The following is a 17629-nucleotide window of genomic DNA, read 5'->3' as shown; positions in this document are numbered from 1 at the left end:
AGCTGCCCTTGCAGGGCCCTCACAGCCTCCGCACGGTGTGGGCCAGGACACGACACAAGGACGTGCAACCCCTTCTCCCTGGATGGCAGCCCCTCCCCAGGCTACTCCCGCTCCGGTCTCCTCCTCTCTCAGCTCATGTGCCTGACCCCCAGCTCCCCACCATAGACCCACCACGTCCCCCCTCAAACCCTCCAGGCAGCTCCTCTATGCCTGGAGTGGCACTGAGAAGGCCTAGAGAGGTGCATTCTGATTCTCCCTGAGACTGTCCTGCCACAGTCTGGTGGCCCTGAGCATGCAGGTACGTCTGGGGGTCCAGAAGCCCTCTCTCCAACTGCCCAGGGCCAATGACTTTGGGGACAAAGCTGTGGTCTGATCCCACCTCCATGGCCCGCAGATTTGGGGAGCCAGGCCCAATCCCTCACTGCCACCTGCTCTGCCCCTTTCAGACTTGAAGCTGCCAGAAGTGGGGGGTGGGGGTGGGGAACAGAGGTGGTCCCCAAGTCCATTCCGTTGCTCTCAGCTCTGACCCGTGCTGCGCCTACAGTTACAGCCATTTTCATTTATGAGTATTAAATGATACCCTTTTAACCATGTTTAACTTCATTGGTTTAAGTGCATCTGCAAGGCTATGCAGCCATCATCATATATTTCCAAAACTATTTCATCATCCCAAACAGAAACCTCCACCCATTAAACACTCACCCTCCCCTCCCCTCGCCCCTGGCAAGCTCCATTCTGCTGTCTCTATGAGTTTGCCCATTCTGGATACCTCATGTGAGTGCAGTCATACAGAGTTTGTCTTTTTGTGTCTGGCTTGTTTCACTCAGCATAATGTCTTCAAGGAGCATCCATGTCCTAGCATGTGTCAGGATTTCCTTCCTTTTTAAAGGGAATATTCCATTGTATGGATAGACTGCGTTTTGCTTATCCATTCATCCATCGATGGACACTTGGATCGCTTCCATGTTTTAGCTATTGTGAGTAATTCTGCTGTGAACAGGGGTGTAACGTATCTCTTTGAGACTCTGCTTTCAATTCTTTGGGGTCTATCTATACCCAGAAGGGGGATTACTGGATCACATGGTAATTATATATTTCATTTTTTGAAAAACCATCAAATTGTTTTCCATAGTGGCTGCACCATTTTACATTCTAATCAACAATGCATAAAGGTTCCCGTTGCTCCACGTTGTCGCCAGCACTGCTTTTCTGTTTGTTTGACAGCAGCCATCCCACTAGTGTGAGGTGGGATCTCATTGTGGCTTTGATTTGCATTTCCCTGATGATCAGTGATGTCGAGTATCTTTTCATGTGCTTATCGGACGTTTGTGTATCTTCTCTGGGGAAATGTCTATTCAGGTCCTTGACCCATTTTCAAATGATCAAGGAGTGTCCCCAAGTCAGTCCCAGTGCTCTCAGCTCTGACGCATGCTGCACCTGTAGTCATGGCCATGTTCGTTGATGTGTGTGTGAAATTATGCATAATATATAATGTACCATTTTGTGTTGGGTTTTTTTTAGGAAGATTGGCCCTGAGCTAACATCTGTAGCCAATCTTCCTCTTTTTTTCCTGCCCCCAAAGCCCCAGTGCATAGCTGTATATCCTAGTTGTAAGTCATTCTAGTTCTTCTATGTGGGATGCTGCCTCAGCATGGCTTGATAAGCGGTGCCATGTCTGTGCCCAGGATCTGTACTGGCAAACCCTGGGCCACCAAAGCGCAGCACGAACGTAGCCATTCAGCCACAGGCCAGCCCCTATAACGCACTGTTTTAATATCATGAAAGGGGTTTTTATTTTTTGTTGAGGTTTTTTTGTTGAATTTGTGGAGGTTTCTTTTTTTTTTATTGTTGAGCTCTAGGATTTAAAAAAATATATTCTGGATACTAATCCTTGATCAGATTTATAATTTGCATATATTTTCTCCCCTTCTGTGGGTTGCCTTTTAACTGGTACACACGAGTTTTTATTTTGATGATGTCCAATTGGTCTATTTCTTCTTTTCTTGCTTTTGTTTTTGGAGTCTTATCTAAGAATCCATTGTCAAATCCATGGTTATGAAGATTTACCCTTATTTTTTTCCTAACAGTTTTATGGTTTTAGTTCTTATATTTAGGTCATTGATCCATTTTGAGTTAATTTTTGTATACTATACTATATATATGTATACATATATATATGTATAATATAAAATTAATATTTTGTATTTTGGTGTGATGTAGGGGTCCATCTTCATTCTTTGCATGTGGAAATCCAGTTTTCCCAGCACCATCTGTTGAAGACAAAGTTCTTTCCTCCACTGAATAAATTTACCACCCTTGCAAAAGTCAATTTGCCATAAAAGTATGAGTTTATTTCTGGACTCTCACTTCTGTTCCATGGGTCTTATGTCTACCCTTATGCCAGCACCACACTGATTTGAATACTGTGCCTTTGTAGTAAGTTTTGAAATTGGGAAATGTGTGTCCTCCAACTTCATTCTTGTTTTTCAAGATTATTTTGTCTGTAACGGGGCCCCTTGCAATTCCACGGGGATTTGAGGATTGACATTTCCATTTCTGCAAAAATGTGCTGTTGGGATTTTGATGGGGATTGCGTTGAGTCTGTCGCTCACCTTGGGTGGTACTGACATGTTAAATTATGTCCTCCTGCCCATGGACAGAAGATGTCTTTCCGCTTATTTATGTCTTCTTTTCTTTCAGTCGTGTTTTGTAATTTTCAGTGTACAAGTATATCACCTCCTTGGTTAAATTTATTCCTAGTCATTTTATTCTTTTAGATGCCATTTTAAATGAAATTGCTTTCTTAATTTCCTTTTTGGATTGTTCATTGCAGATGCATAGAAACATAACTGATTTTGTTTGTTGATCTAGTACCCTGAAACTTTCCTGAATTTGCTTGTTAGCTCTAGTGGCTTTCTTATGAATTCTTTGGGATTTTCTGTATACAAGACTATATCATCTGCGAATAGAGACAGTTTTACTTCTTTCTTCCCATTTGAATATCTTTTGTTTCTTTTTCTTGTCTAAGTCCTCTGACTAGAACTCCCAGCACAATATTCAATAGCAGTGGTAAGAGCAGGCATCCTTGTCTTATTCCTGACCTTAGAGGAAAAGCTTTGTCTTTCCCTGTTGAATGTGATGTTAGCTGTGGGTTTTTCATAAATGCTGTTTATCGTGTTCAGGAAGTTCCCTTCTATTCCTAATTTTATGAGTGTGTCTACCATGAAAGGGTGTTGGCTTTTGTCAAATGTCTTTTCTATGTCAATTGAAATGATGATGTGTTTTCCCACTTTGTTCTATTGATGTAGTGTATCACATTGATTGATTTTCTTGTATTGAATCACCCTTGCTTCCCGGGGTAAGTGCTACGTAGTCATGGTGTAAAATCCTTTTAATACACTGTTGGATTTGTCAGTATTTTGCTGAGGGTTTTTGCATCAATATTCATAAGAAATATTGTAGTTTTCTTTTATTGCGATATCTTTATCTGGTTTTGGTAGCAGAGTAATGTTGGCCTCAGAGAATGAATTAGGAAGTGTTACTGCCTCTTCAATTTTCTGAGAGAGTTTGAGAAGATTGGTGTTAATTCTTCTTTAAATGTTTGGTAAAATTCACCAGTGAAGCCATCTGGTCCTTGAGCTTTTCTTTGTTGGGAGTTTTTTTTATTATTATTATTGTATCAGTCTCCTTATTTATTATAGGTCTGTTGAGATTTTCTTTATCTCTTGAGTTAGTTTAGGTAATTCCTGCACTTCTGGGAATTTGTTCATCTTATCAAGATTATCAAATTTGTTGGCATACAATTTTTAATAGTATTCTCTTATAATCCTTATTTCTGTAAGGTCAGTAGTAACGCCCTCATTGTATTTCTGATAATAGTTATTTGTGTCTTCTCCTTTTTTTCTTTGTTAGTTTAGGTAAAGGCTTGTCAATTTTGTGGATATTTTCAAAGGACCAACTTTTGGGTTTATTGTTTTTCTATTCTCTGTTTTTCTTATCTCCATTCTACTCTATAATTTCCTTCCTTCTGCAAGCTTTGGGTTTAATTTGCTCTTCTTTTCCTAGTCCCATAAGGTGTAAGTCTAGGTGTTGATTTGAGATCTTTATTCTTTTTTAATGTAGCTGTTTAAAGCCCTAAATTTACATCTGAGTACAGCCTTTGCTGCACCCTGTAAATCCTGTATGTTGTGCTTTCATTTTCAGTCGTCTCTAAGTATTTTCTAATTTCCCTTCTGATTTCCTCTTTGACCCATTGTTTGAGAGTGTGGTGTTTAATTTCCACATATTTGTGAATTTTCCAGCTTTCCCTCTGATACTAATTTCTAGCCTCATTCCATTGTGGATAGAAGATACTTTGTATTATTTCCATCTTTTAAAATGGGGGCCAGCTCCATGGCCGAGTGGTTGGGTTTGTGCGCTCTGCTTCGGTGGCCCAGGGTTTTGCCAGTTCAGATCCTGCGCACAGACGTGGCACCACTCATCAAGCCATACTGAGGTAGCATCCCACATACCACAACTACAGGGACCCACAGCTAAAAAAAATACGCAACGAGGTACCGGGGGACTTTGGGGAGAAAAAGGAAAAATAAAATCTTTAAAATGTATTGACTTGTTTTGTGGCCTAACATATGGTCTGTCCTGGAGAATGTTCTATGTGCACTTGAGAAGAAGGTATATTCTGCTGTTGCTGGGTGGAGCGTTCTGTATGTCTGTTAGGTCTAGTTAGCTTGTTCTAGTACAGTGGTGTTCAAGTCCTCTATTTCCTTACTGATCTTCTGTCTGGATGTTCTATCCATTGTTGAAGTCTCCAACTATGACTATAGAATTGTCCATTTCTCTCTCCAGTTCTGTCGTTTGCTTCGTGTATTGTGGGACTCTTCTGTTTGGTGCATATATGTTTATCACTGTTATATCTTCTTCATGAATTGATCCTGTTATCAATATATGGTGTCCTTATCTCTTTTTTCCCATGGAAAAACCCTCCTGCTTATTGGTCAAATAAAAATAAAATGATCTGCATGTATCTTTATCTCTTATAACAGTTTTTGATTTAAAGTCTATTTTGTCTGATATTAGCAGAACCACCCATGTTCCCTTTTGGTAGCTATTTGCACGGGATCCTTTTTCCATTCTTTCACTTTCAGTCTATTTGTATCTTGGAAACCAAAGGGAGTGTCTCCAAGGCAGCACATAGTTGGATCATGTTGGGTTGTTTTAATCAGTTCTGCCAATGTCTGATTTTGATTGGAGAATTTGATCCATTTGCATTAAAAAGTAATTACTGGTGAAGAAGGACTTATTTCTGCCATTTTCTCTTTATTTTCTGTACATCTTATGCCTTTTTGTCCCTCATTTCCTCCATGACTACCTTCTTTTTTTCTTCAGTGAAACATTTTGATTCACTTGTCATTTCCTTTGTAGTGTATCTTTTAGAATATTTTCTTTGTGGTTACCGTGAGAATACGTTTAACATCTTAAATTTATAAAAATCTACTTCAAATGGACACCAGCTTTTCTCAATAACATACATAGCCTATGATTCTAAACAGCTCTATCCCATGCCTCATGTGTCGTTGTTGTCACAAATTACATCTTTGTACATTGTGTGCCCAGTAACATAAATTTGTAATTATTTTTTATGCATTTGTCTTTTAAATCCTGTAGGTAATAAAAGGTGGAGTTACAACCAAAATACAAGAACACTGTTTTTTATAACTACCCATGATTTTGCCTTTAGCAGAGGTCTTTATTTCTCCCCATGGCTTTGAGTTACTATCTAGTGTCCTTTCATTTCAATCTGAAGGACTCCCTTTAGCATTTGTGCATGGCAAGTCTGGTGGCAACAGACTCCCTCAGCTGTTGTTTATCTGGGAATGTCTTAAATCCTCCCACATTTTTTGAAGATCAGTTTTGCTAGATACAGAATTCTTGGTTGACAACTTTTTTCATTCATCACTTTAAATATATCATTCCATTGCTTTCTGGCCTGTATAGTGTTTTTGATGAGACACTGGCTGTCACTCTTATTGAAGATCCCTTGTACATGTCAAGTCACTTCTCTCGTGCTGTTTTCAATATTCTGTCTTTCAACAGTTTGATTATTTAAGTGTCTTAGTGTGGGTCACTGAGTTGATCCTACTTGGAGTTCATTAAGCTTCTTAGATTTGTAGATTCCTATCTTTCATCAAATTTGGGAAGTTTTCAACAATATTTTTTCAAATATTCTTTTTGTCCCTTTCTCCCTTGTCTGAGATTCCTATAATGCACATATGGGACCCACTTAGAATGGGATCCCAGAGGCCCCTTGGGCTCTGTTCACTGTTCTTCATTCTTTTTTCTTTCTGCTCCTCATGTTAGATAGTTTCAATATTCCTATCTCCGCACTCTTTCTTCTTCCTGCTCAAATCTGCTATTGAACTCCTCTAAAGAATTTTTCTTCTCAAATATTATACTTTTCAGTATGAGACTTTATTTTGTTCCTTTTAATAATTTCTCTTTATTGCTATTCTCAGCTCATTCATACATTATTTTCCGGATTTACTTTAGTTCCATGTGCATGTTCTCCTTGAGCTCTTTGAGCATATTTAAGACAGTTCTGTTAAAGTCTTACTCTAATAATTCGGAAGTCTGGACTTCTTCAAGGATGGTTTCTGTCAACTAATTTTGTTCCTTTGAGTGGAACATACCTTCCTGCTTTTTTTCCTTGTGATTTTGTTGTTGCTATTGTTGAAAGCTGGTTGTAGTGGTTCCGCTTGTTTTTTGATGTTTCCATGGGGGGAGTAAGAGCTTGGAGCTGCCTTCTCTGCCATATTGTTGACATTCTTTCCTCTCCTTTGCCTTTGCTGGTCTGTTATTTTATACCTAAGTTCTGTATTTCATTAACTTTTGCTCCAATCTTCATCATATGCTACTCCACCTTTGCTGTTTGTCTGTCTTTGAGGTAGGCTGAATAAGATGTCCACTGCCCATTCCCCAAACTGTGAATGTTACCTTATATGACAACAGGGAAGTGGTAGGTGTATATTAACTTAAGGATTGAAGATGGAAGGATCATCCTGGATAGAAACTTGAATCTCAGTGGACTGAATTTTGAGGTTGTAACCCCCCAAAAAAGGGTTTCTCTCAATTCACACCCAGAAGATTCACAGTGACAGAGATCCACTTACCAACATGGGAAATGTCACAGTTACAGTATATATACTTTGACTGTGAATGAAAAGTCCATTTTATCGGGGTGGCCTGGGAGCAGGATGAACTTGCCCACTAGCCCTTCCAGCCCCTGCAGGGTCGGGGGAGGATCCCTGAGTCCAACGTGTAAACACCACAGCCGGCCAGGAGCCAGAACAACCATGAGATCACAGATGCCCCCCCCAGAGACCCTCGGGTCAGGGCACATCAACAGGCTCAGATGCCAAGGCCGAGCTGCATCCTGGCTGGCCTCTCAGCTTGTCTCTGAACACAGTGTGGGCACTGAGGACCCACGGCAGCCACAGAAGGCAACCAGAGGCCCTGGGACCCCCAAGAAGCTCTTGCATGGGCCGACAGGAGGACGTTCAGTTTTCAGGAATGTTTAAGTCATGATTCGAGTTTCCTCAGGAAGAAGGAAGGAGCCGTCCCCAAGGACGCTACCACCTGAATCACAGCAAGGATTTCTTCAGACTCGCTCCTGATGGTGTCCTGATGAGAGCCACAGACGAGGAGTCCAGAGCCAGTGGAGGACCACCTGGCGCCCAGCAGCTGCCCCAAGCATCTCACGAGGCCCCAGACACCCCGGCCCCGTCACACACCGGGCTCCATCAGCAGCCAGGCCTGGAGCACGTCCAGCCAGCTGGGTGGACACCACATGGCCAAGGTCAAAGGAGGCTGGATCTACCCAGGGGCCTCCATGACAGGACGCGTCAGACCCCCGGGCAGCGCCCACTTGGGAGCCATCCCGCCCTAGGCAGGGGCCCAGATGGGCAGGGGGTGAGCCTCGGTGTTGAACACGTAGGTGTCCAGGCTGAGCAGGTCCGGGTCGTCGGAGAAGAGCAGATACAGGTACTTGAGTGTCTCCCCCAAGAAGAAGCTCTCCATCTTGTCCCTGGGCTGGGGGTTGCGGGGGTCCTGGACGTTGCTGATGGAAGAGAAGCCGCCCGAGGGGACCTGCACGAGAGCCAAGGCGGCGGCCCAGTCACGGCTGCGGGCACAGCCCGCCCCCCACTCCCAGGCTCAGCCCTCGGGAGGGCACCAGCCAGAGACACAACCCCCCCCCCACCTCACTGCAGCACGCACGGCCTCAGGGCAGGTCTGCGGTGGAGGACACCAAGGTCCACAGGGGACCTGACCTGCTGCCCTAGAGGTCAGCTGCGCTTCCCCCAGAGACTCCTGGGAGATGACGGCTGTCCTCAAGTGACCAGATGGAAAGCGCCACACCTAGAACCCGGGAGAGCCCTTGCGAAGTCTCCGAGGTCACCCCACGGGTCCAGAACCCACTGCCTCACACCCCAGAGGGCAAAGGTCAACCCTGGCTCTGCCAGGGTGGGTGGTGGGCCCTGGGCACGGCATGACCTTCTCTGGGCCGTGGCCCTGACTAAAACGGGCAGCCGGGCCTGAGACAGTGGGGGCAGCGTTCTGGTCGTGGCACCCTTCCTGGGGAGCAGTGGTCCCAAAGTCGATGCCCGGGTGGAAAGGGCTGCCCATGCCACAGAGGATCCAGGAGGGACATGCTCTGTGCGCATCGGGCCACTGTAGGGACCCTCCCCACACAGGCTGGTGCCTCGAGACAGGACCAAGGGACACCCAAGGGCTTGAGACCCTGGGCGGGGCAACCTCAAGGCCACAGCAAGCATGCCCCTCCCTGATCCCTAGAGGAACTGCCCGGCCAGTGACCAGCGGGGAGCTGGGGACACCGATGGGGCGGCGAGCGAGGCTCACCCGCGTGTACGTGTTGAAGCTCTGCAGGATCTCCCAGCCCCAGTCCTGGTACTTGCGGTCCCCCGTGAAGCGGTACAGGTAGAACAGACTCTCCACCGTCTCGGGCCGCAACAGGTTGTGCCTGTCGGCCGGCTGGGGAGGAGACAGGCGCAGGTGAGCCCCCGTGGTGTCCCCACCCGGGGCTGACCCCGGCCGCGGCTCACCTTGACCTGCACGTCCTTTTGGGTCGTCTGGGGGTACAGGTTGAAGTGCACGATTTCGGGGCTCAGGCCTGTCTCCATCTGACGGTTCATCTGGTAGCAGGTGTCCATCAGGGCCTGGGCCAGCTCCATGTGCTCGGCAGGCAGGCCGTGGTGGGCGCCCAGAGCCAGTGTGCCTGGCAGGAAGCACACCAGGTGGTCCTGAAATCAGAGGGTCTCCTCAGCACCGCTGAGCCTGAGGCTGCACGGGGCTCAACGCCGGAGCCACCAGGCCTGAGTGGTGTTCTCGACGTCCTCAACGGCAGGAGCACCACTGGTGACTGAACTACAGGCCAAGCGCTGGGGGTCAGCGTGGGCAGGGGAGAGGCCGGTGCAGGGACACCCGCCTCCCGGGGAGCAAATGCTGACCCAGGCCGTCCCCACTCCTCCACCCTCCTCCATAAACACCAAGGGACCAGGGGCTGCAGGAGGGCTGGGGGTGGGGTCCTGGGGGAGGGCCCCTGGCACGTCACAGACCTCAGATCCTCCAGCCACCATGGGCTAGGCAGGTCACGCAGCCAGCGTCTACCTGTCCCAGCTCACATCCACGGCCAGAATTGCACTGTTCTCTCCCACGTCCAGACTCATGAAGCCATCAGGCGTCAAGGACAAACGGGTGTGTCTCGAAGCTCCCCCCCAGGCCCTGCTTGGACCACACACATGCTCACCATCTTGGCACTGAAGCGGCCGTGGGTGAGTTCCCCCACAAAGGTGAGCTTCCTGGGTTCAGATTTGTGCAGCAGGTGCCTTTTGATGCCCTCGATGCCTGCAATGTAGTCTTCCAGTAACCTGTGGAGACCAGCAGGTCTGGTCTGCCCAGGCCAGGCGGGTGCACAGCCCCTAGTTACCCGGGAACAGGCGCATAACCATGAGCTGCCATCCGCACGCTAGGGGCCCGAGGCCCGGCCCTGCCTGGGCAACAGCACGGAGCCTGGGGGTGGAGGTCTGGGGCAGGGCAGCCCTTCTGCCCTTGAGAGGGCCTGTTCCTCTCAACCAGCCGAGACCAGCCTCTGCAGAGCTCCAGGCTGTGCTGAGAAGGAATACATTCCCCCATGGAGGGTCCAAGACCGGGCTTGGCACGGCCGCTGATTCCCACCCAGAAGCCCAGGACAAGCAGAGCCTCAGGGGGCCCGCCCAAGGCAGCAGAACAGGCCTCACTGCGTCTCCTTCTTGCCGCCCTGGATCCACTGTTTCAGCAGGTACTCGTAGTAGCTGTCGGCCCTGGCGCCCAAGGTGAACACTCCCGTGTGGGTGAAGAGGCCAGTGTGTGTGTTGATGAACATGGGTACCAGCCCGTCCTTCTTCCCGGACAGGGAGTGAACGTGCCTCGTCACCTCCTCTGCGGCCTCCTGGGGCAGACATGGGGAGAGTGCAGGTGAGCGAGGGCGCAGAGCTCTGGGCCAGCTGCAGAGCAGGGCTGCCTGAGGCCTGCCCTCCTCATGACGGGTGGCTTCCCGGTGGAGGAGTGAGCAGGCCGGTCCTGGCCCACGGCATCCCTCAGGCACTGCCCTTGGCAGGGGTTTCTGAAGAATGGCCCACACCACACAGCAACCAGGTCCATCTGCTCAGACACGGCCACCTCGATGGGCCGGCTGGCGCCACTGGCCCTGAGAGGGCTGAACTCGCTCTCCCGACAGTTCCCAAGCCTCATTAAAGGAGTACCATGTCTCAAACAACAGCCACTGTTCTCAGGACCACCGGCCAAGGCACGGCCACCTGCTCCCCCTTCCTGGAGGGAAGGCCGGCACGTCTGCTTCCGAGCCCGGGTTGCTGCTAAAGACGTCAACCACCCTGACTCCTCGTCCACCTGGGGAACTCCTACTGGTCCTTCAAGACCCAACCCACCTCAGCTCCTCCGAGCCACCTGTCCGGCCCGGGCAGCACCGCGCATCTGTGCTCCCAGGGCTCTGTGCACATTTTCCCACAGTGCTCAGGACCCTGCACCCGCGAGATTTCCTGTCTCTACCCTACACGTCCACCACCACTGAGGGCTCCTCTGAGGTTGGCTGCTTCGTTCCACTTTGCCTCCAGCTACTGCAGAGACCCGGAACATGTGGGTGCCTGGGGACGTCTCAGGAGGAAGTAGCGAAAACGCCGAGTTTTTGCATTACAACTCAACAACAGAAAGAAGGCTTCTCCAGTCAATAAACAGACCTGAACACACATTTCCACACAGAGGTAAACAGACGGCCAACTGGCACATGGAAAGCTGCTGCACGGTTCACCATTATTTAATCAAAGCCCAAATCAGACGCCATTCCACACCCACTAGGATGGCTATGGTGGAAAGGACAGAAATAACAAGTGCGCCAAACTGTGGAAAAGCGGAGCCTCGGGCACTGGCAGGACCTGTGCACAGGAGCACTCTGCTTACTCTCCCCGAGTCACAACAACCCAGGCGTTCATAAGCTGCTGTCTGGATGACAACACGTGGCTCACGCACGCTATGGGGTACGGTGCCCGTAAAAACAAAATTCTGACACGTCCTACAGCGTGGACATACCTTAAAACAAATGACCCACATCATAGGATTTCATTTATACAAAATGTTCAGAATAGAGAAATCTACAGAGACGAGGCCACTGTGTTTCCTGGGGCGGAGGCATCGGAGAACGGGAGGGACGGCTGATGGGTTCTGGCTTTGATTTCAGGTGAGGAAACAGTTCTGCAATTAGACTGGTGATGCCGGCAGATGTGTGAGTACGCTGCAGTGTACACGTGGAAAAGCGAATTTCTTGATATGTGAATTCTACCTCAATGTGAAAAAAGAGGAACAGAGAATGGGATGGAATGCCCATTTCAGAAGCACCCCCACATACTGGAAGTTCTCCCACGAGAACAGCGACGCCTCCAAAGGGGTGCAAGGTTAAGGCATAAAACATTTCAACAATGGGGCAGCTGCCAGAGTCCAGCTTCAGCAGAGTCCAGGTTCCTGAGGGAGAGACAGAGTCGGCGAAGTGAAAGGAAGAGACGTGAGACTTGAGTTGGTGCAATCCAGTCTGTCTTTACTGTGCACAAGTGTCGTTTTCATATTTTTCAGGATTAGTACAGAAATAGCTCTACAGATATTTTCAGAGAGATAAGGAAGTACAAAGCGAGCACAAGAATTTTTATTAGCATTCCATTCTATAGAGCATAAGGTTAATGATCATATTTTCCACAATTAACTACTATTTATTCTCTCTACACAAAACCAAAACACTCACTCCCTGCCCACCCTCCGGCCTCCTGGCTCCAGAATCCACCATCCTCCATGGAAACAGACACCATCAAGGACAAGCACCTGGACCATCTCCTCCCACAAAGAGACATGGGCTGGTGGGAAAGCTACTGGCCAGCAAGGTCATAGGCTTCCTCCTCTCTGCAAGCGTCTCAAGGCCAAAGACAGGCTGGTGGGAAAGCTCCGACCAGCAAGGCCATATGCTCCGTGCGTTCTCAGTTGGCAGTTAAAAATCTTTACATTCCTGCGCCCCTTAGAGGGTGAAAGCATTCTTTTGTCTTTCTCGGGGTAGGACTATTTGTCCTTGAGCACACTGCCTGGAGAAAATATCATTTTACTGGTAAGGCATCAGGCTGAAGAGCTAAGTTAAACTACATAGAGCAGAAACAAGTATAGTCATAACCTTGATAGAAAGCATGCATACATTTCAGGAAATATCAGGGGTGTCAGCCACTCTTCACCGAGGGGCGTCCCTGCGCCCCCCAACCCTTCTCAGCCCGGACCCTGTCAGACGGATGTATAGGCGTCGGTAACACGGCTCCTGGCAGGCAGCAGTTAGAAAACAAACGTGGATCGCGCCTTCACTCCACATACCGCATGCCCACTACATCACACACAGGGTTCCAGCAAGACAGAACCCCACTCCCAGCAGTCCACCGAGGACAGACGCCCACCCGAGCCCAGGTGCCCATTCCAGGTGCTGCTCCAGGTTCCAGCACCACGGGAGGCCAACGGCGGGATGACTGCAATGTCACCAGCACAGAACTGGCTAAAAAACACCAGCATCTCAACACATCCAACACCACGCAGCCATGAGCAAGAAGGCCTCCCGCACTGGCACAAAGGAGGCTCCAGACACACTGTCGGGGGACTCAGGGCCAAGCAGGGCACTGCATGACAAGCTGTCAGCTCTGTCAGGGCCCTAAGGACACGCACTGCACCAGGGCAGGGCTGGGGTAGAGGACTTGCTCACCCTCCAGCCAATGCCTTCCATGCCTGGGCATCTCTTATCAATGAGAAAATGGGACTCTCTAAGAAAAAGCTTTTAAGAAAAGGACAGGGTCTTGCGGCCCAGGGTCAACGTCCTCACAAACCCGCACTTCCCGCGACGAGCCACTGAGCGCTCCCACAGGAATCCCCGCTTCAGCCAGGTCCCAGCCCCTCCGTACCTGAAACTTCTTAACTCCCGTGAGACGGGAGAGCTCTCGGAACTCCAGCTGAATGCTCGTCACCTCGGCCACCGTGCTGTCCGAGGTCCAGCGCGGCGGGTGGGCAACCCCAGTGCCGATGTTCACATCAGAGTATGGAATCTTGGAGGGCGTTTGGAAGGCGGGCAGCAGCCGGTTCCCAAAATCTTCCTGAGACACAACACAGCGAGCAATCAGCGCTCCCAGTCAGAGTGGCCTTGTCTATGCTTCACGGTGCTAACCCGTCACCCATTTTCATCCAATTCAGTGGAGACACACCAGTTGGGTGGCACAAGTGAGCTGGCGCACTGGGCTCCCAGCGCACTTTCCTGCAGGGTGCAGCGTGGGAGGCAGCGCTGCGTCAGCTCACGCCCACAAAGCACACTCCAATGGACTGGAGGAGAGAAAACCGGAAACGGCCACCCAGGGTCCCACCAGCGAGGGCACGCTGCTAATACCCGAGCCTCATCTCCCTGTGGGGCAGCTGCCCTCCTGGCGCAAGGACACTCACCGCTTTCTCCAGGAAGAGGTGGTCCCCAGACAGGTGGTAGGCGCTCAGAAGCCCCCCAAGGATGCGGATGGTGCTCTCAAACAGGTTGACGTCAACATCCTTCTGAAACACTAACTTCTTGGACACCCATGTCCTGGCTTCTTTAAATTCTATGACATGAAACAGTGGAGGGTCGGGAACACAGTCCTGGTGTTCCTGTGTGATCTGTCACTCCTGCGTGTTAACTTGAAAAGCCTCAAAACAAATTCATTCAGGAACAGCCATTGAATTGTCATTCAGGAAACGGGTGCTAGGGGAACCACAGGCAAACCTGCACAACACAAGAGGGAGCTGCTTTTATAGAGAAAAGGGGGAGAGGGCGGGGCTGCTCTAAAGGGAAGTCCACTGGAGGAGAGGAACACATCAGGGCAGGAAAGGCTCCTCATTGGCTGGGCTGCAGCGTTTCTGATGGCTGGGCTGTTGCAGGGTGGGAGAGAAATCTTCCCTCAGAAGTAAGTGGTTTTACTTCCTTTCTGAGATGCAAGTCTGTCTCCCTGTTTGGAGTAATTGATGATGTGTGATGGGGGTGAGAGCTGCCCCGTGTGTCTTTTCCATCCACTTTAGTTGAGGTTTCTTTTATTAATTTCCACATTTCCCCTTTTGATCAAGATGTTTCTCTGAAAGCATCACTGATCAGCAGTCAGGTTCTCTGCTTGTAGTGGTCTTGTCCCTTGGTGCCAGGAAGGACCCTTCCTGGGTGTCGTGTCCGTGTTGGAGATAAAGTACATAGTGGTTGGAGACCATTTAGGCCACGTTTGAGTAACAAGGAAGGTTAGGAGGGAGAACTCTCAGGCATTTCCCATACGAAGTCTATATTTCTCCAAGGTCATAGGTGATGGAGATTATCTCGAAGTGCCTTATTGGGCATGTCAGTTTTACAGAGGTTCGACAGGCAACAGGTAAAGAATTCACTACAAGTGTACAGAGTGAGATTAAGAGCAGTGCTATAAGCCCAGTCTGCAGGATGGTTCTGAATCAGGAGCACAGGCCTGTAGGTAACCAGCTGAACCAATCAAAAGACTGGATAGTGAGGTGACATTTGTTGAGGCCACTGTGCTTGCTCTCTAGTCTTCTGTAACTGGGTTTCTACTTTCCCAGAGGCATTCGTCCACGGGCAACAGGAGGTGTTCACCCCTGCACAGACACCTCCTTGCTCAGCACGTATGTGATCCGGGGCTATACGATTATCCAAAACTACCTTGATCAATGAGTTAAGCGACCATTATTGAGCTGAAATTGCTTTTGCTGAGGGGTCAGCCAAGTGTCAGGGAGAGCAACAACATTTGTTTGCTGACACTCACTCTGATCCAGGGGAAGAAAGCTCTTTCTTTGGAGGCAAACCCAGACTCGCATCCGCCTCCTGGGAGTTCTCATTTAGGGTGACTATGGAGATTCAATGGGAGAGATCAATGGAAGCTCTCTTTGGTTATGCAGAGAGAACAGGACATTGAATCTGGCAAAGGCACACCATCCTTGTATTCTCCAGCTGTCAAGGTAACGAGTTGCCCAAGCAGGAAGGCCATTACTGAAACCTCCACGTAACCAGGGGTGTGCATAAGCCTCCCACATAAGTGACATCATCTATAGACTCGTTCATCGGCCTAGGGTGTTAGTGTTATATGACCAAGGCTCAGGTACTGTGTTGTTACATACCAAGAGATTGCCTAAATAGGACGTTCAGAAATATACGAACAATGTGACTTACATTGATGGTCCCGTAAAATTTTTCATACAAATATTCAAAAGATCTTGTCTTCTCCACCCAAGGCTGGGTCAAATTAAAGCAAGGAATGAGTTTAGACAGGCTTAGCACCTTGACTCTGTCAAATGAGCGAGCAGAGCAATTAGACAAACAGTAGTATCTGGAATCCTAGTGAAATTACTTTCTGGGTGCACTAAGGGGTCATTACTGCCTTGGGCAGCCTGAGTTTCTGATGGCAAATCCAGCAATCAGAGAGGTTTCCCCTTTTTGTGAGGAATTGGAAAGCTCAGACAAGAGCATTGTCCTTCCAGGAAAGAGAGAAAAAATAAAGAAAAACAGTGGGTATACAGGGCTGGTCCAGTCCTGTTGGGAAAGCTGTTGCCTCAGAGGTCAGCTGCTTCAAATCCTGGTGAATTTTACCCTCACATCACTGGATGGAGTGCAGGTCCACTCAGGGTCTGGTGCCTTTTTCAGGTGCGACATGTGGATCCAGGAGTCCACTCCCTGGAGTTTGGTGGCACAAGGGTTAGTCGACCGTACCTGACAGAGCCCTTCCAGTGAGGCTGGAGAGAGTCCTTCTGAGGTGTCTTTTCCAGTAAACAAAAGCTTCAGGTTGTAGAGTGTGATGCTTAAGGCCTTTGTCTCCTGGGGTGCACTGTGAAAAGACTGCTCGACGCAAGTATGGTTATTTTCATCCGAAGCAGTTAGGCCTTTAAGATACTGAAGCATGTCTCCCTTTACCTGCTGAGGATCGAGAGAAGCAGAAGCCAAGCACATTGCGCGACCTGTGATTACTTCAAAGGCTGCGAGTTTATGCGTTCCTCAGATTTAGGAGGGCCAGTGGAAGTGGCCAGGGTATCTGAAGGGTTTCCACAGACTTTGTTTACTGAGTCTTAAAGCTGTTGGTATGTTTGAACAGCCCAGAGGGTTGAGGATTATCAGCACAGCGAAAACGCTGCAGAGCTGGCCAAACAGCACAGACCTGTGGAGGCACTTGACCCATGAAATGAGTTTCTGGGTCACTATGATGTTCAGGGGGGTTCCCCAGGTGGGATAATCTTTTATAACAGAATTTTAGGCACAGAATAAGCAGTAGCCTGTCTATAAGGGAGAGCGTCAGTCCAGTGAGAAAAGATACAGACCATGACTGAGGCATACTGACATCCATGAGACAGAGGAGTTGTATAAAATCCATTTACCAAACCTCGAATGATGTGTTGGACGATTGAAAGTTTCCAAGGAGCCGAGTGGCCAGGTTTCCTGAACTGTGTTTGGGCAGGTAGGGCGAGCAGATAGGCATGTTTTGCAGCTCTCCTAAGATTTCCCGCCAGTACTGGTGCATAAAGCTTACCATTTTTTTCTGTAGACCAATGATGTACACTGGTTAGTAAGGGGAATTTTAGAGTTTTTGATGGGACTTTGTTGTTATTTGGCCCAAACCAGAGCCTTCTCTCTCTCTTTTTTTTGTTTCTTTTTTTTTATTAATGTTATGATAGATTACAACCTTGTGAGATTTCAGTTGTACATTATTGTTAGTCTTGTTGTGGGTACACCACTTCCCCCTTTGTGCCCTCCCCCCAACCCCCCTTTCCCCTGTTGACCATGGATCAGTTCTCCTTGTCTATATGTTATCTTCCACCTATGAGTGGGGTCATATACAGTTCGTCTTTCTCTGTCTGGCTTATTTCGCTTAGCATAATACTCTCGAGGTCCATCCATGTTGCTGCGAATGAACCAATTTTGTCCTTTTTTATGGCTGAGTAGTATTCCATTGTGTATATATACCACATCTTCTTTATCCAATCATCAGTTTCTGGG

At 48.6% G+C, this 17629-nt stretch overlaps 1 protein-coding gene across 1 annotated transcript in view; it reads right to left on the bottom strand.

Annotated features, from left to right (window-relative positions):
- Positions 1-7180: 7180 nt before the first annotated feature.
- Positions 7181-17629, bottom strand: part of LOC100147680 (endoplasmic reticulum mannosyl-oligosaccharide 1,2-alpha-mannosidase) — a 32830-nt gene continuing 22381 nt past the window's right edge. The window contains exons 7-13 of the mRNA XM_023629432.2: positions 14071-14219; positions 13542-13730; positions 10311-10501; positions 9821-9941; positions 9117-9314; positions 8914-9045; positions 7181-8142 (exon numbers count right to left, since the gene is read on the bottom strand). Of these exons, the coding sequence (XP_023485200.1) occupies positions 7939-8142; positions 8914-9045; positions 9117-9314; positions 9821-9941; positions 10311-10501; positions 13542-13730; positions 14071-14219 (1184 nt within the window). The 3' untranslated portion in view covers positions 7181-7938. The remainder of the gene's footprint in view (positions 8143-8913; positions 9046-9116; positions 9315-9820; positions 9942-10310; positions 10502-13541; positions 13731-14070; positions 14220-17629) is intronic.

The sequence above is a fragment of the Equus caballus genome, chromosome 25, assembly GCF_041296265.1.
Source record: "Equus caballus isolate H_3958 breed thoroughbred chromosome 25, TB-T2T, whole genome shotgun sequence".
Taxonomy (NCBI): domain Eukaryota; kingdom Metazoa; phylum Chordata; class Mammalia; order Perissodactyla; family Equidae; genus Equus; species Equus caballus.
Note: the sequence above shows the minus strand (reverse complement) of the source record. Positions and strands in the feature narration are given on the sequence as shown.